This window comes from Carex rostrata, chromosome 27 (genome assembly GCF_964058835.1).
Source record: "Carex rostrata chromosome 27, lpCarRost1.2, whole genome shotgun sequence".
Classification (NCBI taxonomy): Eukaryota; Viridiplantae; Streptophyta; class Magnoliopsida; order Poales; family Cyperaceae; genus Carex; species Carex rostrata.
The window spans coordinates 5,089,863-5,114,057 of NC_135944.1; the positions used below are offsets into that span (position 1 = coordinate 5,089,863).

At 33.3% G+C, this 24,195-nt stretch overlaps 2 protein-coding genes and 1 long non-coding RNA gene across 6 annotated transcripts in view; 1 reads left to right on the forward strand and 2 right to left on the reverse strand.

Annotated features, from left to right (window-relative positions):
* The window catches only part of LOC144544734 (putative membrane metalloprotease ARASP2, chloroplastic), a 77,501-nt gene extending 72,634 nt beyond the window's left edge, over window positions 1-4,867 (forward strand). For 2 of the 3 annotated variants that reach the window (XR_013508318.1, XM_078293294.1), the window contains exons 2-3: window positions 460-835; window positions 1,964-3,357. Coding sequence is in view for 1 of the 3 variants with exons in the window: in XM_078293294.1 (XP_078149420.1) it covers window positions 460-835; window positions 1,964-1,971 (384 nt within the window). In the remaining 2 variants the exon portion in view is untranslated. Of the gene's footprint in view, window positions 1-459; window positions 836-1,963; window positions 3,358-4,735 lie in introns of those variants that run through there. The other variant, XR_013508317.1, reaches the window with a different exon arrangement.
* Window positions 1-13,825, reverse strand: part of LOC144544725 (putative disease resistance protein RGA3) — an 80,546-nt gene extending 66,721 nt beyond the window's left edge. For both annotated transcript variants that reach the window (XM_078293268.1, XM_078293269.1), the window contains exons 1-2: window positions 12,643-13,825; window positions 7,653-9,612 (exon numbers count right to left, since the gene is read on the reverse strand). In XM_078293268.1, coding sequence (XP_078149394.1) covers window positions 7,654-9,612; window positions 12,643-13,695 — 3,012 coding nt within the window. In that variant the 5' untranslated portion in view covers window positions 13,696-13,825 and the 3' untranslated portion in view covers window position 7,653. The remainder of the gene's footprint in view (window positions 1-7,652; window positions 9,613-12,642) is intronic.
* LOC144544737 (uncharacterized) lies at window positions 5,183-6,101 on the reverse strand. Its single transcript, XR_013508321.1, has 2 exons — window positions 6,009-6,101; window positions 5,183-5,414 (listed from the first exon to the last, which is right to left on the reverse strand). It is a non-coding gene; the product is annotated as an uncharacterized LOC144544737 (long non-coding RNA).
* Window positions 13,826-24,195: the final 10,370 nt, after the last annotated feature.

A 24,195-nucleotide genomic window follows, 5' to 3' on the forward strand; every position in this document is an offset into this window, starting at 1 on the left:
TAAATAGTTTACTACCGAGATATATCAAGTCTAAAATCCTTACTAGTACCACTAGACTGGTACATAATGTCCTGGGACGGAAGCCTGAATGGTTAATGAGCAATAGATTTAGTGGTTTGGTCAACAGTACTAGTTAAACAAGGTTCTCAAGTAATAATAGCTATGCTATTTCTAATATCTGTTTAAATATAAACAGACCCCCATTTGTATAATCTTCTTTTTAAACAAAGTAACAAGTGAAACTAATTAGGGTTTCAACAACTTGGTTTAAGTTTCATTACCAGTTGCAAGCAACTAAATGTAATGTACCAGTAATGATCTAACTGATACATGACTAATTCCTGAGACTTCGACACTAGCCTTGTTACTTCCTGATTTGGTTTTATTATTAAATACATTGTTATTTCCAGTTCATTATAGTTCTTTTAAAGAATATAATGAATATATCTTATGATATAGAAACCTCTTCCAGGTGTACTGGTGCCAGATGTCAGACCAGGTTCAGCTGGGGCCCGCTCAGGCCTCCTTGCTGGTGACATTGTACTTTCTTCTCCTTCTGTCTCTGATCTGGTCATCGTAATTAAATCCAACACTGAAAAATCCATCAATGTAAAAGTCAAACGGAGCGGGTTGTCGGACCCGCTTGAAATCACCCCTGATTTGAGCCGGGATGGTACGGGCCGGATTGGGGTACAGTTATTGCCTAATTTTTGTGTTACAAGGCTGAAAGCAACTAATCTGGCCGAGGCAACATCTTTTGCCACCAAAGAGTTTGTTTTACTGACAGCATCGGTTTTTGAAGGGCTTAAACAGACCTATTTGAACTTTTTCTCAGGTAACTTTTTAAGTTTATCAACAGTTTTTAATTAAATGTTGTATTTGGAAATGACCCCCTTAACTGTGAGTTCGGATCCCCTAAAGTAACCCAATTTTTTAGTTTAGATCCGAATTGTCAAATTTGAATCGGGCCGTCAGATAAAGGGGCCCCGTGCTCTCCACCTCGGACTGGATTGGCCTGGATTCGAATCGGATGGTCCGGATTCGAATCGGATGGTCCGGATCTAAACTAAAAAATTGGGTTACTGACATTTATATATTCAATTGCACCTGACATTTATAGACAACAAACTTTGTAAGACTAACTTTAGTTTATTAAAACTGAATTAACTTCTTGATAATTAGGATGAACTATTTTCACTGATCCAACATCTAAACAAATATATTGTTTGGTTTTATTTATGTAATGGGTTATTGTTTTCATTGGAGATGAAGGGCAAATTTTTGTACATTTAATTGAATAAATGTTTCCATTAAACCAATAAAACAGTAATATCTACACTCAAAAATATTGGATTGTTAAATATTGTATCTAATTTGCGAGTGAGGCTATGGTACTATGCATAGCGCATATTGCTCCGTACTATGGATCAATATCTCTATTTTGAAACTTCATACAATCAATCTGAAATGTTCAACATAATCTCCATATGAAAATGTACTTGTTGATCAAATTTCACATTTTTTAGAACTTTTTTACTATATTTTTAGACAGGTAGAATATCACTTGATCTATAAATTTTAGACCATTCAAAAGTAGTGATTTTATACCTATCTAAAAGAATAGTAAATATTTTTTGAAAATCTAAAATTTAGTTTGTTAGTAAATTTTCATAGGAAAATCATGTTGAACGGTTCAGATCGACTATTTGAACTTTGAAGGCAAAGATATTGATCCATAGTACGGACCAATCCGCACTATACATAGTACCATAGAGTCACTCTTTAACTACTTGTAACAAGGATGAACTATTTTCACTAACCCAACATCTAAACCAATATGTTGTTTGGTTTTAACTTATTAATAATGAACTTGCTGGTTTTATTGTATCTATTTTGAACAAAGAAGAACATTATGTTAGTTCTTTTCTTTTTAACTCTGGTATTTAATCATTTCTTTTTTCAGTCAGCTGAGAAGGTTTCAGGACCAGCAGCAATTATAGCTGTTGGTGCTGAGGTAGCAAAATCAAGTGTTGAAGTTTTTATTGCAATTTGCAGCAATAATCAACCTGAACTTGGCTGCAATCAATCTCCTTCCTTTGCCTGCTCTGGACGGTGGGACCCTCGCTTTGCTTTTAGTTGAAGCGGCAAGAGGAGGCAGAAGGATTCCGAGAGAAGTTGAACACAGCATCACCTCGTCAGTTGTGTTGTTGGTAGTAATGTTGTGGTTGTTTCTTATTGCTAGAAACTAGAGTATTAATTATACCCGTTAAGGGTATACCCTACCCTACCTGCCCGTGCCCGCCACCCGGGGTACCCGGGCTCGGTCGGGTACTCGGGCACGCGGGTACGGGCAAAAAACGGACCGGACCGGTTTTTTTGGACAAATACCCGACCATACCCTACCCGACCATACCCGTAACCGACCTTACCCGTACCCGACTTTACCCTACCCGGGTACCCGTCTACCCTTACCCGTACCCGTACCCTTATACCTGACCCAATAATTCAAACCCCAAATTCAAATTTCCCCCCAAATTCAATTTAATTTCTGTTTTTAAAATTCTGTTTTTTAATTTCTGTTTTTAAAATTCTGTTTTTATTTCTGTTTTTTAATTTCTGTTTTTTAATTTCTGTTTTTAAAATTCTGTTTTTATTTCTGTTTTTTAATTTCTATTTTTTAATTTCTGTGTTTTAATTTCTGTTTTTTAATTTCTGTTTTTAAAATTCTGTTTTTATTTCTGTTTTTTAAATTATGTTTTTAATTTCTGTTTTGTAATTTCTGTTTTAATTTCTGTTTTGTTATTTATATTTATATTTATATTTTATTGTTTTAAAGTAAAAAAAAAATAACAAAAAAAAAATAACAGGAAAAAAACGGAAAAAAAAATGAAAACAAAAAAACCAGAAAAAAACAGCAAAAAAAAAAAAAATACCCGTACCCGGACCGCCCTACCCGTCAAGGGTACACAGGTACGGGTATAGGACGGGTAGGATATGGTTTTTGAAAAAATACCCGACATACCCGTACCCGAGACGTACCCGTACCCGTGCCCGGGTATACCCGGGGTACCCGTACCCACCCGACCATTAATACACTAGCTAGAAACACACTAAACCTAGATTTCATCAGAGTGATGTTATAATGTTTTTGCAAAGTGTGTGATTGTAGATGGTGTGAAAAAGACAATTTTTTATTATAGACATTATTATAAATAATAAAGGAAAACAATAAGAGTGCTGGGTTTTTTTTTTATGATATAGATGGATTAAAAAAATTCGGATCCGAACTTTGGAATATATTTTTTATTCCAATTCAAAGTGTCTTTCCTTTTCCTGAAAGAGTGTCTGGGTGTTTTTTTGAAACATAAAGAGTGATCGGTCCCGTTCGGCAACATGGATTAAGGGGTGAAGAATTAAGAGCTTAAGGAGCGTTAAGGAGTTCATGTTCGGCAAGGAAAAGATTAAGATAAAAGAAGAATTATGTATAGAAAAAGTCTATTTTATTATGTAATAAGAGACAAAGATCAATATACCCTCATCCTAGATTGTTATATAACATTATTGATAACAGTAGTTGATTCATTGTTTGCCATAGTATAATGCATTTATAAATTAAAGACACAAATTTATTATAAAATGGAAAAAGAACTAAATGTAATTTTTTTTTTATGCTTACAAGGCTCGTGCTAGAAATGTACTCGTGCTAGAATTACATTTCTGTAATTGAATTTTTTTCTAAACCAGCTATTTTTATTAGGGAGAATTTCATATATCCCCTCAAAATTTTCAATATTACGTATTTTTCCCTCCAAAATTGATAATTACATATTTATCCTTTAAAATTATAAAAATTCACGTATTTACCCAATACATCATATTTAACATTAACTTAATATTGATTCCTATTTTACCCTTATTTTGCAGATTTAACAAGATGGGTGTCAATGGAGAGAGCACGTCGAGAAGAATAGCTGTGCGGTGTCGGATTTAGAAATTATTCGTCGGAGAGCTATCAATTTACGCCGGAGAAATCAAGATTTTTCTTTCCCGCGCCTAGGGATGCGTTCCCACTCTAGACAAAGAAGATGACAGAAAATGAATTAAAAATACAAATGACCTTAAGGAGGTCAGCTAGTGAGGGCATAGTTGTAAAATAAATATACACTTTTTGGTCTTAAGGAAGCAATTTGGAGTCCAAAATCTTAAGGAAGGGGGTCCTCTGGATTAAGGCGTTGTGCTAAGGAGGAAATTTAATCTTGCAACAGGAGCTACTGTTCAGAAAGATTAACATGGATTAAGAGCTAAAAAAACCTTAAGGAGCCTTAATCTTGTTTAGTCCAACATGCACGATAAGATTTTCTTCTGAAACATCAGTTGAGGATTTTTTGAAATAAAAAGAGAGGGTGAATTTTTTTCTAAAATAGAAAACACTTTGGATCCAAAAAAAATATTTCGGACTTCAAAGTTTGGATCAGATTTTTTTTTCCGGATCCCTCTTTGCCATCGAAAAACATTATTTTTGTTTTTCTTTATTATTTAATAATAATTTCTATAAATAAAAATTCTCTGTGAAAATGGTTTTCCTGATTTATTGTTAAGGTAAAGGTATGAAGGTCTCTTTTATTTGGTATTCATCTTTGACACTGTAGAGATTGACAACAATTTTATTTTTCTCATTCTGTTTTGATTTTCTTTCTTTTTAACTCCCACTGATTCTCATTTAGGAGCAAATAAGGTTCAAATTTGTTTCATAGGAAGCATGGATTTGTACTTAACCCGATTATTTCATTTCAGAAACTTTTTATATATGCCCCTCTATTTTATAGAAATCCCATTGTTGTATTTTTGGCACCTGCAAATGCTTCCAATTCAAAATAATTATGATATTACTCACAGTAATTGTGCAAATTGATATTTGGAAATATCTTTGTCTGAATTGAATGCTTTGGAGGTGTTTGGATGCATTATTTTTAAATATTGTTTTGATTTAAATTTATAATTTATTAACGAGTTAAGGAGTTTAGATCCGGACAACCGTTAAAAAATTGATAATTTATTAACAAGGAGTTAACTTAATATTGTTTTGATAACCGTTAAAAAAATAATTCATTATTTTTGAAATATAACAATTAATCATAATCATCATAATATGCAAAATATTCAAATTGTCAATTTAGTCCAATTAATCATAATCATCATAATATGCAAAATAAAATATAACTTTTTTTGGAAATATTAATTACATCGGATTTATTTAGTGAAAAGAATAAAAAAAATGAAAAAGATTCAGCAGTTCTATTTGATAACAAGGAATGATTTTCCTTCCTGAACAAATAATCCTTTCCAAATGAATTATTTTACCGTCAATATTGTTCTTTTGCAGATTTCAACATTGGCACCTTCAGTTGCTAAATCTATAAAGCACAAACAGAAAACATAAATCAGCTGTTTAGTACTGATATTTGTATATGTGCACAAAATGCTCAAATTAACCAAAAAATATTGCTTAGATAAACCTATTGAAAAATCATCATTTAAGTGTTGCAATACACCTATATATCTCTCAGTTTTGTATTGAATGTTTATGATCAGTTGGTTAATTATAAAACCAGAATAATGCACAAAAAACTAAACCGCTATGACTGCTTCCAGAAATATTGTATGCATGCTATGAATCAGATAATTATGATATGGTCCTATTTGAGATAGCTGGCCAGAAATAGTTCATACTTCTTTCATAGTTGATGAAACAGGGGGCCAATAACAGACAAGAATATGCTACTCAAACACCCAGTTCAGTACCATACTGTTATGGAACTAAATCATTTGCATAGGTTCTTTTTGTATTTATAAGCTAAAGCAATAGGTACTAAAATTTGAATCTGTACCCGCTACACTCGTCTCTCCACATTAAATTTATATAAAAGTAGATAAAATATGAATCAGATATATGCTCATTAATATAAAGGTAAGCTAGTTAGACCATGCCAGATGAGGAATTAATTTACCTGAACAAAAAGAGTATTGGCATGAATAAGCTTTTTCTTGCTATCACATCATCTCTGACTTGACCTTGTACTTATAATTGGTGGTGAAACTGATCATGTATTCAAGTCGATTTGGACATAATCCAAATTCCAAAAACAAGTTAGATGGACTGTTATAAAAACAAAACAAAATAAATAAATAAAATAAGACAAATTTAAATTTGGAGGTTTTGTATCATGCTTTGTGGTAGTAAACTTGTGCATTACTGATCATGACTGTTACAATAGCTACATCCATTATTCAGGTTAGGGCTGCTAATGAGTTGAGCCGGTTTGTGAATCGGTGAGTTCAGTGGCTCAATATTTCATAACGAATCGGTCTCGATTCGACTCACTTTAGAAAGAAAAAACTCGGCTTAGCTCAGCTCATGTAAAGACTTACCTCGACTCGCGAGGTTGTGAGTCGGCTCGCGAGCCGGCTCATATTTTTTACTTATTTGCACTTTCCATTAAGCAAACATTTTTTATGAGCAATCGAGCAATTGTTTTGACTTTTGAGGGGTTAATACAAGCCTATTGCTTAATTTTTTTTATGCAGATAAATTTCAAAATTCAATTTCATTTTTTTTTTATGCGGATAAATTTCAAATTTCAAAGTTTTTTCAAATTTCAATTTTTTTTCAAATTCAATTTTTTTTTCAAATTTCAATTTTTTTCAAATTTCAATTTTTTTTAAATTTAAAATTTCAAAATTTTTCAAATTTAAAATATCAAAATATTTAATATTTCAATTTTTTGTTCAAATTTCAAAATTTTGAATTTTGAAAAAACTTTGAAATTTGAAAAAATAATTGAAATTTGGAAAAACTTTGAAATTTGAAAAAAAAAAATTGAAATTTGAAAACAATTTGAAATTTTGAAAAAAAATTTGGAATTTGAAAATAAAATTGAAATTTGAAATAACTTTGAAATTTATCCACACAAAAAATTGAAATTTATCCATATAAAAAAATTGAGTAATAGGCTTGCATTAACCCCTCAAAAGTCAAAACAATTGCTTTATTGTTCATAACAAATGCTTGCTTAATGGAAAGTGCAAATAAGTAAAAATATGAGCCAGCTCGCGAACTCACGAGTCTAACCAAGTGTTTACATGAGCCGAGCTCGAGTCGAGTTTGAGTCGAATCATTTTGCTTCTTTCATTGAGCCGAGCCGAACTTTAATCATTAACAGCCCTAATTGAGGTGCTTGAATGTAATACTAAATGAAAAGGGAGGGCAGAAATGTAAATTACCTCTTTGTTGGCTCTGTACAGTTGTTGTTGCAATTATCATACTTTAAATAATCTATATGCTGCATTTAATGTGGAAAGAAAAATCAAAATTCTTGGTTACATTGTGAAGATCTTACGATAAAAAATAAAACTACAAATACAATTCCAGCATACCCACGTTGCAAATGTGTTTGCATCTTTCTGTTCCAAGCCTAGCTAGTGATCCAGGCATTCGATTGCTGCATGTAATTTGATACCTACACTTTAAAAGAAAAAGATCGTTGATTATCAAATAAACAATGTTTGCTTCACAAAAGTCATAATAAAAAGTAAAAACTAAACACGGAAAAATTATAATTACACAGCATCAGAGTATATCCTTGGTTTATGACCTTAGCTGTGATCAGAATCAACTAGTGTGCCTGATAGGAATGTTTTCGCCCCATTGATAGTCACCTTGGGAATGTGCTTGAATTTGATCCTCTCAGAACCAGTTTCTTCTTGGCTTACAATCTTTGACAGCAACCTCTCAGTACAACGGTTGATCTCTAGCTTCTGTACCATTATTGTGGTCAAGTATTCTGGGAGGGTTTCCATTTCAGATTTCCACAATTCCATCGTCTGTACTTTAAGGTTACCCACAGTTATTAGATTGTCACAATATCTAATATGTAGGGACTCCAAGGAAGTAGCATGGTGGGAAAGACCCTCCGGAAGAGATCTCAAATGGGGACAATCTAGAATAGCTAAAATTTTCAGGTTGGGCATGGCTGGTTGTTCCTTATTCCACTGCCACTCTTTCCAATTGTGCATAAAGAAAAAACATAGTTTCCTCAATTTGGGAAATGCGGGCTTGACAGAACAACTCGTTGTTGTATCTCTGCTTTGAATACTCCCCAACAAGAACTCTTCTCCTATATTCACAACTGAATTGGCATCAGAAACCCCGAGAAACTCCAAATTAGGGAGTAGGCCTAATGATGCAACCTCCTCAAAGCAGGCACAATTATTGATCCATAGATCTTTCAAGTTTGGAAGGTATGCCCCAGAATTCAGCCAATTAGGAAGATGAGTACCGAAGTAATTTAGAATTGTAACAGATTCTACATAAAGTGGAGGACAAAGCTCATTTAAAACATTCTCGGTTGTCATCTTCTTCTCATTGGTTTGGGAAAGTTGTTCTTCCGAACTTAAATCAGTGTACTCTAGGGTTAGGTCTCGCAACTGATCCTTGCTCAAAAGGTTTGCTTGTTTTGCTAGGTTCATACCAGATACTTCCTCCAAACACTCTAAACTAAGAATAATTAGATTTGATAGAGTTTCTAACTCATCAAGGCTACTGAAGCCCTCCAAGTTGTTCCTATATGGCTTGAATCCGTGTAGTTCAATGAGCTTGTCTAGTTTTTTCAAGCCTGCAGGGATTTTCTCGATCCTTGATTCCGTAATATCGAGAAATTTCAGTTCTTGTAGATTGATGATATTTTGAGGGACATGTGATAAATTTGAGCAAAATGAAAGATTTAAATATACTAGATATTTGAAGTTTCCAATGGAATTCGGAAGTTCTGTTACCTCTGATCTTTTGACATCTAAGTATCTCAAATGCACGAGGTCACATAAAGAATTTGGTAGTATTGAGAAATTGGACTCACTCAGATCTAAGATGCGGAGGTTTGACAAGGCTTTACACAAATCATCAAGTCCAATTTCAGGTTTACTATGATGCAATAATAATGTTCTCAACCCTTTTTCTTTTCTAATTACTCTAGAGTTCACCTCATTTCCTTCTATTGATAACCTTCGTATTTTCTGTGAACCCTCTGTTTTCACATCACTTGCCTCTCGTAATACACAATTCTCATTTTTTCCTAAATGGCGGGCGAAAGACCACAAAAGGTCATGCATTTTAAGAGATTTTTCACCATATTGATTTGTGCCAATCTCTTCCAAAAGATTCCGTAGCACTAACTCCGTATAGTGCCCTGTCCCCAAATTCCAAAAGTCTCTCTTATTTGGCAAAAATCCTTCTGCTAGCCACATATAAATTATATATGATTTCCTGTAGAAAAAATCTTCAGGAAAGAGGGAGCAAAAGATGAAGCACTGCTTCAGAGGTGATGAAAGGTCCTCGTAGCTCAAGTACAACGCTCGATGGACATCTTTTGGCAGTCCATCCTTGGACCAAACATCGCTTCTCAATACTGCTTGCCACTCGCCTTTTGTTTTGGGCTTCATGTAAAGCACACCACCTATGCTTTTAATAGCAAGAGGCAAACCATCACATTTTTCAACTAGTTGTAACCCAATTTGCTTAAATTCTTCAATCTCACTCTCCTTCTCATTTTGAAATACCTGTCAGATATATGTCAAGTGTCTTAGAAACTTAAGACCTTTAAACCAAATGACACATTGATAGATAACAAAAACTATTTTTCAAAGAAATGAAAAAAAAATGAGGATAGAAATCAGTGCAACCAACTTAATTTTGGATATATTATTTTCAAAAGCAGTGTAACCATCTAAAAATGAATTTAACACGTGAAACAAAAAGGTCGGTATTCTGTCCTATTAAACAGCTTATGCTTTTTTTTTTATTGGAGACCCGTAGGCATGCATTTAATAACAGTTCATTACATACTGGATAGAAAAGACAAATTTAAATTGCAGCTAAGATATTAAACCTAGTCCTAGATAAATTAAAACTAGAAAGTAAATGAACAGTATTGGTAAAAACTAAACTAAGTAAACAGCTTATGCTAATAGAGACTAATAAATTTAGTACAACTACTGCAGTCGACAATGGCTGAAACTGGATTTTCTTTTTTTCCTTTTAATTAAATTATTTAGATAGGCCCTTGCTTGCCATTTTTTTCTTAAAACAAGATGAAGATCTGAGCGAATTACTGAAACTGGAATTTAGTTTTACTAGATTTGAAATAGAGTAAATCAGTTTAAAACATAGTTGAAACATAGCTGCTTGATCTAAAAGAATGCAATTATTTTCAATTTCATATATTCTCTTTTGTAACGCAGGAATAGCATGATTTCTTTTATTTTCTTAAAATCCATGCAATGTTGAGACCACCAATAAGGAGTCTGGCTAGTATAACATTAGTGTAATTTCAGTCTATGTAACACCAACTCTAAAATCTATCGAATCGACTTCAAATGGTAAATCCAAATCATTAAAACCAATATACTTTATTAGTTGTGCATTTACATGCAAAATTTATAATTTTTCGAATTTATTTAGTATCAAGTCAAGCGGTCAAATGTGTGAGTTTTTAAATTAATTTCAATACATCCATTTTTCAATATTTTTACCGCTTGATTTGATACTAAAATAACTCAAAATTATAAAAAAAAAATTGCATATAAACACATCACTAATAAAATAAATCAGTTTGAACGATTTAAATTAGTCGTTTGAAATCTATTCAATCAATTTTAAAGTTAATATCATATCCCTAACACCTATGTCATACTACCCAGACTACCAATAAGGTTTAATCATGCAACTGTATAACTATATATGATACCTATTTAAAAAGAAAACTTCAAACTAAGATAAATCTAATTTATTAGATATATTTAAAATTTTCTCAGTAATCAGAATATGATACGGTCACAGTCTGCACGTATCGGTACGTCCCGATATTTAAAGGTTTCTAAACGGAGCGGTTATCAGATCCACCGCTTTAACGTATCTGGTATTTGTTGTTTGAAATATATTTATGTATCAAATGTGGGACTAAGGACACGCTAGTATCGGAACTGCTGCTCCATTCCGGACAGTGACGCTGGGTAATTTACTTGTTTCATGGAAAGAAAGCCCATTAAACTAATTGATTTTAACTTGAGATATCCGTTGTACGGTGGGGCAGCCTCTTTTTTTTTTTTTTTTTCTTTTCTTCCTTCGGTTCATCTCTTCTCCTGTTCTCCATTTTTCTTTTCTTTTTTAATTTTTTTTACTTATTTTTTTTTAGTTTTATTAGTGGTTGTATTTCTTAATAATATAAATGTTAAATTAATTATAATATAAGTGTTGAATTAATAATATAAATAAAATAAAATAAATAATATATATATATATATATATATATATATATATATATATATATATATATATAGAGTTAGGCTGGGGTGCTATGGATAGCATAGTGGCCTCCCGTGCTACGGCTCAATATTCAAGTTTTCAAAATCTAAACGGTCGATCCGAACCGTTCATCTTATTCTCCATATTAATATCTGCTTGGAGACCAAATTTCATAATTTTCTGAATTTTTTTACTATTTATTAAACCACTTTGAAAATCGCTCATCCAACGGTTTTACTGTTTTGTATAGCCACCGTTGGATTAACAATTTTGTAAAATACTTAATAAATAGTAAAAAAATTCACAAAAATGTAAAATTTGGTCTCCAAGCAGATATTAATATGGAGAATAAGATGAACGGTTCGGATCGACCGTTTGGATTTTGAAAACTTGAATATTGAGCCGTAGCATAGAGGCCTCTATGCTATCCATAGCACCCAAGCCTTACTCTATATATATATATATAATTAGCTTATTGTCTCCTAAATTTTTGAAAATTATCGTATTGCCGTATTTGTTTCGTATCCGATACGATACCCATATCCGTATACATGCAACATAGCTATTAAGATACAAAAAAAATAATTTAGTTTTCTTTAAACCTCGAGATATAATAAATTGAATTAATTTTTACTTAAAATTGATAAATAAAATATTTGAATTAATCTTTAAAAATTAGGAAATTGAAAAGCTTCGAGGACTATTTTAGTAGAGCTTGCCAAACGAACTGGGGGGGGGGGGGGGGGGGGGGATTACAATGTAATGTTGATGCCGATTTTTTATAAATAAGAAATAAAAAAATAATAACGATAATAAGGAACATTTCTATGAAAATTCAAAATCTATGAAGAACGCTACTTTTCATTACGTCCAATGATATCTGCACGTTATGGAGGACGTCCTGTGTTTTTTTCTATTTCATTAACTAGCAATTAATTAGATATCGTTGATCAGAATGTTATAATTGATAACGTCTGCTAGACGTTATAAATTATGACGTTTTTCTTAGATTTCAAATTCTAATTCAACCTTTCACTATTGTCAATATTCTTTTTTTTTTTAAATTTCTTATTAATAAAATTTTGGCTGTTTATGTCATGTACCGTATTTTGTCCATCAATTAAAAAAAAATCTTATATGAAGAATAACAGAATCGATGACCAGTGTTTATATAGGATTAAATTATATTAGATTTGTTAATTAATCCACTATCTAATTGTTTGTTTAATTAAGGACCCAATACTTAAAATCATAATCTAAACAAAGTAGCAAGGCTAAGGCATTACCTGTTTTACTAAGAGAGACCAGCCATCCTCATCAGAGAGCTTCTTCACTCGATGTGATTTTGATGCTCCCATGCGATTCGCAACATTTCCATCCCGAGTAGTGACTAGTAGCCTACTCCCATGAGCTCCCCTACTCATGGGAGCACGCAACCAGTCTTTTAAAACTGCTTGACTCTCTTCCCAAACATCATCAAGAACAAAAAGAAACTTTTTACCCTGAACGAGGCTCTCGAGTAAAGGCACCAGCTCTGATCTCTCCTGAACATGCACAGCACCGTGATCACCTTGTGCCCCTCGGATTAGACACTTAAACACTTCCACTATTCTCACCTCCTTTGAGATGCATACCCAGATTTTTAACTGGAATCCCTCCTGAATTTTCGGATCATTGTAGATCCTTTTTGCGAGAGTGGTCTTCCCAATTCCTCCCATCCCAACAATACCATAAACACGGACATTTTCGTTCACATCATTCTCTTCTTGGGTCAGCCAGTTCACAAGAAGCTCAGTATCTTCTTCAATCTTTTTCCCCGCAATATCAGCTAGCACAATCGAGGGATCAGTCTTGCGCCTCATGACCGAGTCCACTCGGCTACCCTGATCGAAAGTCCCCGGTAAGATGGCCAAACCCAGATTAGCCTTACTCTTGGCAATCTCCTCTAGCCTCAAATTGATCTCCTTGATTTTGGAACCAATCTTATGAGCAAATGATGGGTTACGGAAGCAAGACAGAAAATGGCAGCCACAGTGAGCATTCAAAGAGGAACGGGAACTGGAGGTGGCAGGGTCCTCCTTTGCCTTGATTAGACAGAGGTCAATGACTTCATCGGCATCGTACATGACATCCTTGAGCTTCATAAGCCACCGCTCGATGGCACTGCTCGTGCTCTGCCTCCTCTCTGCATCAGCAAGGACACATTGGATGTCACGAACGGTCTCGTCGAGCTTCTCAATCTGGCCAGGGATGCCCAACAACATGCCCACCTCCTCCTGCACCATTTGCATGAGAAGTTCGCTAAACTTCGACAAGAAGGCATCAAGTATCATCGCCATTTTTGTTTAGAACGAGAGCTGCAGCTAGTGGTCAGAAGGGAAGAGAAAATGGAATGGAGAGAGTTGGAGAGTATGGTTCTGGAACTATAAAGAAAAAACTTCTATCGTTTTGAAATAAAGTTTATATCGTTTTGGGTTTTGGCTTCTCGTCTTGCTGGAAAGTAAGCTGTCAGCATCCCACGTGATTGAGACTTCGAGTTTTTTTTTTTCTTCCAAGCCCGTATGCCACTTTTAGTACTTTGAGATAAAATTTAATAATAAATTAATATATAATTTTGATTATACATGATCTAATTGGAGGGATTTGATGTGTAACATGGTTTAATTTTTTGTATTATTTAGATTTTATACATAGATGATTTCAAAAATTATTAAAGATCTACTTCCGATTATTTTTGAATTATATTTGAATTATTCTGAAATCACGAATTTTTTAATCCGTCAAATCGAATCTAGAAGTTTATTTTTTAAACATAATTCCCATTTATATAATTGATTAGACCCCTAATTTGCTAGCCAAAATTAGAACAAAAAATATAATACAACATACATCATGAACATACAACATACAACATAAATTGATTCATCAGAAACATAAGCAACACACACACACAATTAATTATACATACATGCTTACATTCATACATACAACATATCACGTGCAATTCTCTGTTACAGGCTTACAGTTCATCCAATACATATTTGTTTTTCACCCAATGGATTATGGATCTAACAAACAAAACTATGAATTTAATGTTTCGTACCTCGTTTACAACCTCATTCAATAAATGGGCGGGTGGGAATTAAAAGATGATTGATAGGCAGGTGGCCCTGCTCCCATGTGGTGCATTATTTGGATGTTTGTGCACGGACTTTACTATTTATAATTTGAGTAAAGATGCTAAAATAAATTCGAAAATGAAAAATGAATATATTAAAATAATATATGTATATATCAATATTTTTACTATTTTACTTTCTAATAATAAATTTCAAAAAATTCAAAAAATTCTATGTATAAAATGTATCAATTTTAATGATTTAGATTCGTCATTTGAAACTAATTTGATAGATTTTGAAGTTATGCACGCCAAATTTTCTGTTTAGCATATAATTACAATGCTAGCTTTCCTCTTATAGTTTTACACAATTAATTGTTCATAAAAGTAAGCACCCAATTTTCAAAAGATAATGTTAAATACTTAAAAGACGTTTATTTCTATCCACTTCTTTTAGTATTGAATAAATAGCACGTTTCTGGTCACTATTGAATATTGATTGTTAGGGGTAATTTCATCTACTTTTATCATTATTTTTTAACTCTCAGAGGTCCACATTCAAATGTGCTTCTATTCTTGATAATAGAAGTACCACCTATGTTACCCTGACACTTCTAGGAAGCCATCGTACCCGTGTCCGACACGTATCCGACACCGACACGCCTCTGACACGCGTACGATACGTATCAGACACGCCAGCTGGCGTGTCCCTACCTGTCTGATACGGTCTCCGACACCTGGTTGACCCTGCCGACACGGCTTCTGATACGGAGGGGATACGCCTCAGGAGCATCTGATTTGTCCTGTGAACCGCGCGTGGACCGAGTCCATTTCAATTTTTGCGTGAGATGCAGCTAAATTAGCAAAATTGAGGACTGCAGCTGGATTCGAACACAGGTTTTGAGGGAACCAAGGCTGCGCCTTTACCACTGAAATAGAACAACTTTGTTGTTATTATGTATTAGCTTATTATATATATAACTTATATTGAATACTTCTTCAGAATTTTTGATATTTATTTTATATAATATAATTAAAATAATATATAATAGCCGTGTCGTATCCTCTATTTTTGATATTTGCCGTATCGCCGTACCCGTGTCGTGTCTGACACGATACCCGTACCCGTATCCATGCAACATAGAGTACCACCCTCTTCCCCTTTTCTCTCTCTCTCTCTTCAAAAGCAACAGATAATGAAGTCCGCTATCCTAAAAATGTAACCACCTGGTTCATCTATATAAGCACTTAAATAAAAGGAGAGTACTCCAAATATGGATCCAAGGAAATGGATCTCTGTCACATCCATTAGAACTAGAAGTCTCTGAAGAAAACTTGTCATCCAAAAAAAGAATCAAACCTTCAAAGTTTTCTCAAGAGTTAGTGGTTTGCAACTCGGGCGGGGTATACCCGTCTCGGGTACGGGTATACTCGGGGTACAAGGGTATTCGGGTACGGATATGGCGGGTATAATTTTCAAAACCCATACCCTACCCGTCCTATACCCTTACCCGTGTACCCTTGACGGGTAAGGCGGGTACGGGTACGGGTAGGGCGGGTACGGGTATTTTTTTTTTTTTTTTTGCTGTTTTTTTTCTGGTTTTTTCTGGTTTTTCTGATTTTTTCTGGTTTTTTCTGGTTTTTCCTGATTTTTTCTGGTTTTTTTCTGATTTTTTTGGGGGGAAAAAAATACAAATTTTGAATTTTGAAATGGCATGAACAGTGGTCGGGTATACGGGTACGGGTACTCGGGTACGGGTTTAGTCGGGTACGGGTAAACTCGGGTAGGGTATGGTCGGGTATTGGTCCAAAATAACGGGTCCGGTCCGGTTTTTGCCCGTACCCGAGTACCCGACCCATACCCGAGCTCCGGCACGGGTAGCCCGGGCGGCGGGTACTGGCGGGTATACCCGACTGGGGTAAAATCAATCCACTATCAAGAGTGAAATATTTATAATGCATATTCTTAGAATATTTTATTTATTAGTCAGAAAAATTATAACTTCTTAAAAATGACTCTTATCAATATTTTTAGTACTTTAAGGACATCCATGAAGGAAAACTTGAAAGAAGATATTACAGAAATTGTATTGAAAGCAATTTATTTATAAGCAAAAACATAAATTATTTTCTACAAGTGTTTAATTAAACCTCACCGTATAATTAAAAGTTTAGTTTTTTTAAGATTAAACTATATAAAACTGGAATTTCTCTTCGGACCTTGCTCCAAAAAAAATTTATTACAATACAAAAAAAATTTGGTAGTTAATTTATATACAAAATAATATTCATTACACTATAATTTTTTTTACTATTTTTAAAAAATAGTAAAAAATTTTAAAAAAATTATAAAATTTCATCACCAATTATATGTTAAAATAGATATCATGTTGAGCTATTCAAATCGACAATTTGAGCTTTAAAAATTGAAAATATAAAACATGAAGCATGATGAGGTAAGCAAAGTATTAGTTATTGAAACCCTCCTAAAATTTTATAATATGTTCAAATTTCATAATGCACAAATCTTAGAAAATATTTTGATCGGGGTGTTGTTGGCCTTCTCCATAAGTGCAGCATGGGTAACGTTGGAGCTGAGAAACATTTATTGGAGAGCGACAGGACCTTCACCATCTCTCTTCTAATTAGAGGTTTGCTAAACCCCTAACGGGTGGAGCCCGTTTTGCCCGGCCCGTACCCGTTACCCGTGGTACCCGTACCCGTTGCCCGGGTACAAACGGGTAGACGGGTAGACGGGTAGACGGGTACGGGTAATAAACGGACCGGACACCCCTATTTTGAAATAAACCCATTATACCCGTACCCGTCTACCCGCCAACCCGTACCCGCCTACCCGTACCCCTATACCCGCCTACCCGTACCCGTACCCCTTTACCCGTACCCGTATCCCTTTACCCGGTTGCCCGTACCCGTTACCCGTTACCCGTACCCGTTATCCGTTACCCGTACCCGATCCGTACCGCAAAATTCAAATTTTTTTGAATTTTCCGCCGGTTCAAGACGGGGCCCGGGCCAGGTCAAATCAAACCCGGCCGGACCCACCCGGGTCACCTCAACCGGTGGTTTTTTTTTTTTTTTTTTTTTTTTTTTAATTTCAAATTTTATTCCCTCTCCAATTTTTTTCTTTAAATACACCCCTCTAATCCTCTTCCTCTCCACACTCAAATTTTCAATCTCTCAAACTCAATCTCAAATTCTCATTTTTCATTATTCTAAATTTTTAAATTTATTGTTTGAAAAACATATGGTTGTAATTTAATTCATTTTACAAATACGCAAACGGAATTAGAGGTTCGCTAAACCCGTGACGAAATTACGAAGGTATCGAAATTACAAAGTTGTGCACCTCCCGCAAGATTTCTCCGCGAAATTTAAAGGTTAGATTTATTTTATGTTAGATTAATTTATTTTTGTAGAGTAATTTAAAATTTCATATTAGATTAATTAATTTTTGTAGAGTAATTTATTGTTGTAGATAAATGTATAATTTAAATTGAATGTTAGATTTAGTTTATGTTAGATTTGTTACATTTATTTAATTTATGTTAGATTTGTTAGATTTATTGAATGTTACATTTATTTAATTTATGTTAGATTTATTAGATGTGATTATGTGAACTTGTGAAATAATTAGATTTATTTTGAATATGTTAGATTTTATTTTTGAAATTCGGATTTATTTTTAATAGGTTAAAAAAATATGTTAGATTCATTTTTGTGAATATGTGAAATATTTTGAATATGTTAGATTTATTTTATGTTAGATTAATTGATTTTTGTAGAGTAATTTAAAATTTCATATTAGATTTATTGTTGTAGATAAATGTATAATTTAAATTGAATGTTAGATTTGTTAGATTTATTTAATTTATGTTAGATTTATTAGATGTGATTATGTGAACTTGTGAAATAATTAGATTTATTTTGAATATGTTAGATTTTATTTTTGAAATTCGGATTTATTTTTTATAGGTTAAAAAAATATGTTAGATTCATTTTTGTGAATATGTGAAATATTTTGAATATGTTAGATTTATTTTTGAAAATGATAGATTTATTTTGAATAAGTTATATTTTTTGAATATGTTAAGTAATTGTATTTATTTTTGAATATGTTAGATTTTTTTTAAAATAGATTAGATTTTATTTTTGTTTTTTCAAATTCTTTTTTTTTCTGTTTTTTCCGGATTTTTTTAATTTTATTTTTTTCTGTTTTTTTTAAAAGAAGTTGTATTTGAAATTCATTATATAACTAGGTTAGATTTATTTGTTGAATATGGTAAGTAATTGTATTTATTTTTGAATATGTTATATTTATTTTTAAATAGATTATATTTTTTTTCTGTTTTTTTTTTAAATAAGTTGTATTTGAAATTCATTATATAACTAGGTTAGATTTATTTGTTGAATATGGTAAGTAATAAACCTTATTTTTGTGAATAGGTTTACATTTTTTAAAAATGTCATCTCATCGTGATTCGGTGCAAGAAGATATCGCGAGAATGTCGGCCGATATTTTTGGCCCCGAAATACCAACTACAAATTATCCACAAGGACCACAACCTTATTTTGATAGTTCCTCTCAAATGCCGCCACCTAATTATCCACAACCTCCCCAAAATTATCAAAGAAGAGACCAAATGCTACAAACAAATTATCAACTCAACCCCCAAACGGGTGCACCGTATTATACTTCAAATGATCCAAACATATTCATTCCACAAGAATCACATCAACTACCACCACCGTATGCATATGGAGGCACTTCTTCTGTTGCATCGTCGAGTCAACTCAACCCCCCTATTTCAGGTACTCCTTCGACAAGTGTCACTGAAATTCAAGAAGAAACTCTCGCTCCTCCTCCGCCAATTGTCCCCCGCCCCCCACAACAACCAGCAGCAAAGAAGGCTAGAAGACCTCCCGAATACAACCAATATTGGTTTGAATGGTATGATGTGACCAAAGATGACGACGGTTACATGAAAACTCTTTATTGTAAGGTAGACCATTGCAAGAAACCTTATTTTGTTTATAAACAAGCTAGTGGTATGAGTAGCTTTAAAAGACATGTTGATGTGCATATTAGAAAGGGTGAAAACTATAACCCGAATACTACCGCGCAAATTCAAACTGAAATCACCTCGGATGGTACTTTAACCAACCCAAAATTTGATGAAAAAAGAATGCTTAGTGAATTGGCACGGTACATAACCCACAAAGAACAACCAATCAGTATGGGTGGTTGCACAGCCTTTGCCCGGTTGGTCATTCGGGGGTGTGCTCAACCAATGTACAAGAGGATGCATCATAGAAAGTTGGTTGGTGAAATAAAAAAACAGTTTACAACCATAAAAGATGACCTCAAAGGTACATTTGCATATCAATCCAATAAGGTCTCAATTACCTCCGATATATGGACTGCTGGTAAACATGGCCTTGGGTACTCTTGTATTACTGGGCATTGGATCGATGATCAGTGGATATTACAAAAGAGGATATTAAGTTTTCGAGTGTTAGATTCTCCGCACACCGCAAATGTAATTTTTAAATCTATTATTGAGGTTTTACAAGAGTATAACCTTAAGAGGGATATGGCTAACAAGGTTTTTTCTATATCTTTCGATAATGCTAGCAACAACATTGCTTCCATTGAAATTTTTAAACGGTCACTAAACCCGATTATGAATGGTGAAATGTTTCACCAAAAGTGTGCTTGTCATATACTTAACCTCGTCGTGAAGGCGGGACTTAAAACAGAAGCCATAAAATTATTGATAATTAAATTTAAGGATGCCCTCAACCACATTGTTTCAAACCATGAAAGAAGACAAGAGTTTGCGAAGTTGTGCGTAACCTATCGAGTAAGCAAGTTGAAAGTACCTTGGGATATAGATACCCGTTGGAACTCAACTTATAGGATGTTGAACCGATGCCTTCCTTACAAAGCTGTCATAGGGGAGTTTTTGAGGGGATCCACCCCTGAGGGAATGCAATTGGAACCCACCGGCAGGGAATGGGACCAACTAGAAAGGCTTTCAGCATTTCTAGGAACCTTTTTTGAAGCAACCGTCAAACTATCCTGCTCGTATTCACCGACGGCATTTGAGTTGTTGGGGCAAATCTATCAAATTTCCAAGATTTATCGTAATTTGGAACAAGCAGAAACTCACGATAAATCTCTCACACCGATTGTAGAGGCCATGAAACTAAAATTTCTAAAATATTGGGAAGATGTACCCCTCTTGGCCATTATTGCAAGTTGCCTCAACCCGGCATACAAGAAATATTACACGATAAAAATGGTTGAAGCGTACAAAGATAATCTACATTTAGTCGCAACCGGGGTCGAGGCATACGTGGATGCGAAGTTCGCTGAGATGTTTAACATATACAACTCAAGAATTAGTGGCAACCAGAACCCCTCTTCGTCCCGGGCTGGTCCTAGGTATGAATAAATATACATTATGCTTTTAATCTTTATTATTTATAATATCTACATTATTTGTCCACTAATTTTTTTTTATTTTTTAATAGTTCCACTTTCAGGAGCACTAGCAGTAGTGGATTGTTAGCAGATTTTCAATCAGATGGCGAACCGCACGCATCCACAAACGAGTTAGTGAGCTATTTGAATATGCGCAACGAAAATGAAAACGTTGACATCATGACGTGGTGGAAGAGGAATCAAAGGTCTTATCCAACACTGGCGATGATGGCCCGCGACGTCTTTGCCGTACCCGTGTCAACCGTCCCTTCAGAAAGTTGTTTTAGTTCGGCGAACAGGATCCTCTCCGACAAACGCAGTAAATTGGGTCCACATGTTTTTGAAAGACTTGTGTGCTTGAAAGATTGGATTAATGCTGACGAGCGCAACCAACATCAAGCTCAAGAATCATCTTCTGCAGCTGATACTGAAGAAAGCGTTACCGAGCCTCAGCCTCAACCTAATTCAGATTCAGACGGTGCGGAAGAAAACGAACAATGGTATATGAATCCAAACTACTAGATAGGTAGTGTCGGTATAATTTTCTAACCTCTTTTAATATTTATGGTTATTTTAAAAATTATAATTTCTAAACATTTCAATTAGTTTTTAAATTATTCATTTTAAAGAACAATTACTAACAAAAAAAAAAGTTAGAACTCCGCCTATGTTATTTTACATAGCCGGTCCCAAGCCCGGAATAAAGGAGGAGGGTAACTTTTATTTTTTAATCTATTGTTTTCAAATTATTCATAATTATTTTTAATGTAATAAATTAATTTAAGATATTATTATTTATATTTTATTGTTTTAATTATAATGAGAATTTGAAAATAAAATAAAATGACTTGCTTAAAGAAATAAATAAATAGATTTGTACTTAGCCGTATAAATATACAAATTTTCGTACGAATAATTTTTATATATAAGGTACAAATTTTATTCATTTATAAATTATAAAGACGCGAGTTGATAATTTCATGTATATATATACTCTATTTGATATCGAACTATTCATATTATAAAAATTGAATTATAAACACGTAATAATATTTATACGACACTGTAAAAAAAACAGAAAAAAAATATTAAACAAAACAGAAAAAAAAAACAGAAACAAAGACAGAAAAAAAAAAACGGAAAAACAAAACAGAAAAAAAAAAAAAAAAAAAACTGACAAAAAAAACAGACAAAAACCGGAAAGAAAAACAGAAAAAAAAAACGGAAAAAAAAACGGAAAGAAAAACAGAAAAAAAAAGGAAAAAACAGAAAAAAAAAAAAAAAAAAAACCGGGCGGACCGGACCCGTACCCGGATACCCGGACCCGTACCCGGATACCCGGACCCATACCCGCGGTACCCGTACCCGTCAACCCGCAACGGGTACGGGTAATAAACGGACCGGATATATGTTTTGGGAGTTTTACCCGTCTACCCGTTACGGGTTTTACCCGTACCCGTTGTACCCCTTTACCCGTCCTACCCGTTACCCGTAACGGGTAACCCGGAACGGGTCACGGGTAACCCGTTAGCAATTGACTACTTCTAATTATTGTGCATTAACCTTTATGAATAAGAAAACTGACAAGATACTTTTCAACAGAGCCCCTGCATTATTGGAAAATATTTTGTGAAAAAAATACTTAACAGTGAGCCATGAAATGCACAAAGAATTCGGAGAAAATTGGTCTTCCTAAATTAATAACTACATTTCTTTTTCTTAACTATTTTTTTGAGAATGTGGTTCCGGAACTAAATTTCTTTCATTATATATTTTTGCTTACTTTCTACTGGCTTTTGTATATTGCTAAATTTCTACTGCTTTTTGTATTGATTAGAGGACGCCAAGTAAAACCTGTTATCTCAATAAAAAAAATGAAAAGAAAAGTCAAACCTTCGAATTGTTCTCAAAAGTGAGACGTTAAAATGATCTTGTAGGAATCATTTATTGCAAGTTAGAAAAATTATAATCTATTATATATCTCAATATTAATGTTTCAAAAGTGAGACTTTGTCAAGATATATTTTTTTTATACATGGAAGACATCCCGGAATAAAATCAAGAAAAAAGATCTTGGAAGCTGTGCAAAACATTCAGTGTTTTGTTTAAATTAACTATATAAAACTAGAATTTGTTTATGGGATTTGCTTCAATAAAACAATCTTAATTAAGTCAAATAAATTTCATAATATTTTCTAATTTCAGGATACACAAATCTCACAAAATATTTTCATGCACGCCCCTTCATATGTTGAAATTGTATCATTGATTTAAAACAATAAAATCTGTAATCTAAAAATAAATAAAAGAATTATCTTTTTACATGCGAATAACTTTTAGACTTAATAAACAAGATACATTAGTTAGATCTAATTTATTAATGTTTCCGGAGTTTATATACATGAGCAGAAAAAAGTTCACAATTTTGTGAATGTTAGAATAATCAACACATAATAGAAAAAAATTCTAGAGTTAGATATATGGTGATCATTTCACAAAACAAAATATAAAATGTCAACCAAGCAAAGTATGAAACTGGCAACAATAGTTATTGCTTCAGCTAAATAATTTGTATTTGTTAAATATGGAAGCAATTTTGCTTATATTTACAATTTTAGAAAATTCTATATATAAATTTTATTTGATAATTTCAGAAATCCCACATGTAGAAGAATTTTTCATAAGAGGATTCCAATTACACTTTTTTTTGGTGACACATTATCACACCATTATGTTTATAAGTTGTTTTTTGCGATTTCAAAATTCAAGCAGTCGATCCGAACCGTTCAACATGATCTCCATATTAAAATGTGATTGTAGATCAAATTTTACATTTTTTTTTTTAAATTATGTACTAAAAATACTATAAAAAATAACAATTTTGTACACATCTCAAAAAATACTAAATTTTTTTTAAAAAAATGTAGAATTTGGTCTCCAAGCACATTTTAATATGGAAATCATATTTAACGGTTCGGATCGACTATTTGGACTTTAAAATCACAAAAATGGCTTATAAGCATATCGTGTCAAGATGTGTCACCATAAAATAGTGTAATTGAATGCCTCCTCTTTTTGAGAAAAATGCAATTATGATCTTTTCCAAAATTATTGTATAATTCTAGTGTAAAAATATAATAATTACAAACAAACTATATATACACATGATCTCTAAATATAGTCAATGTTGGGCTCATTCTGCTATCTGTAGTGAGA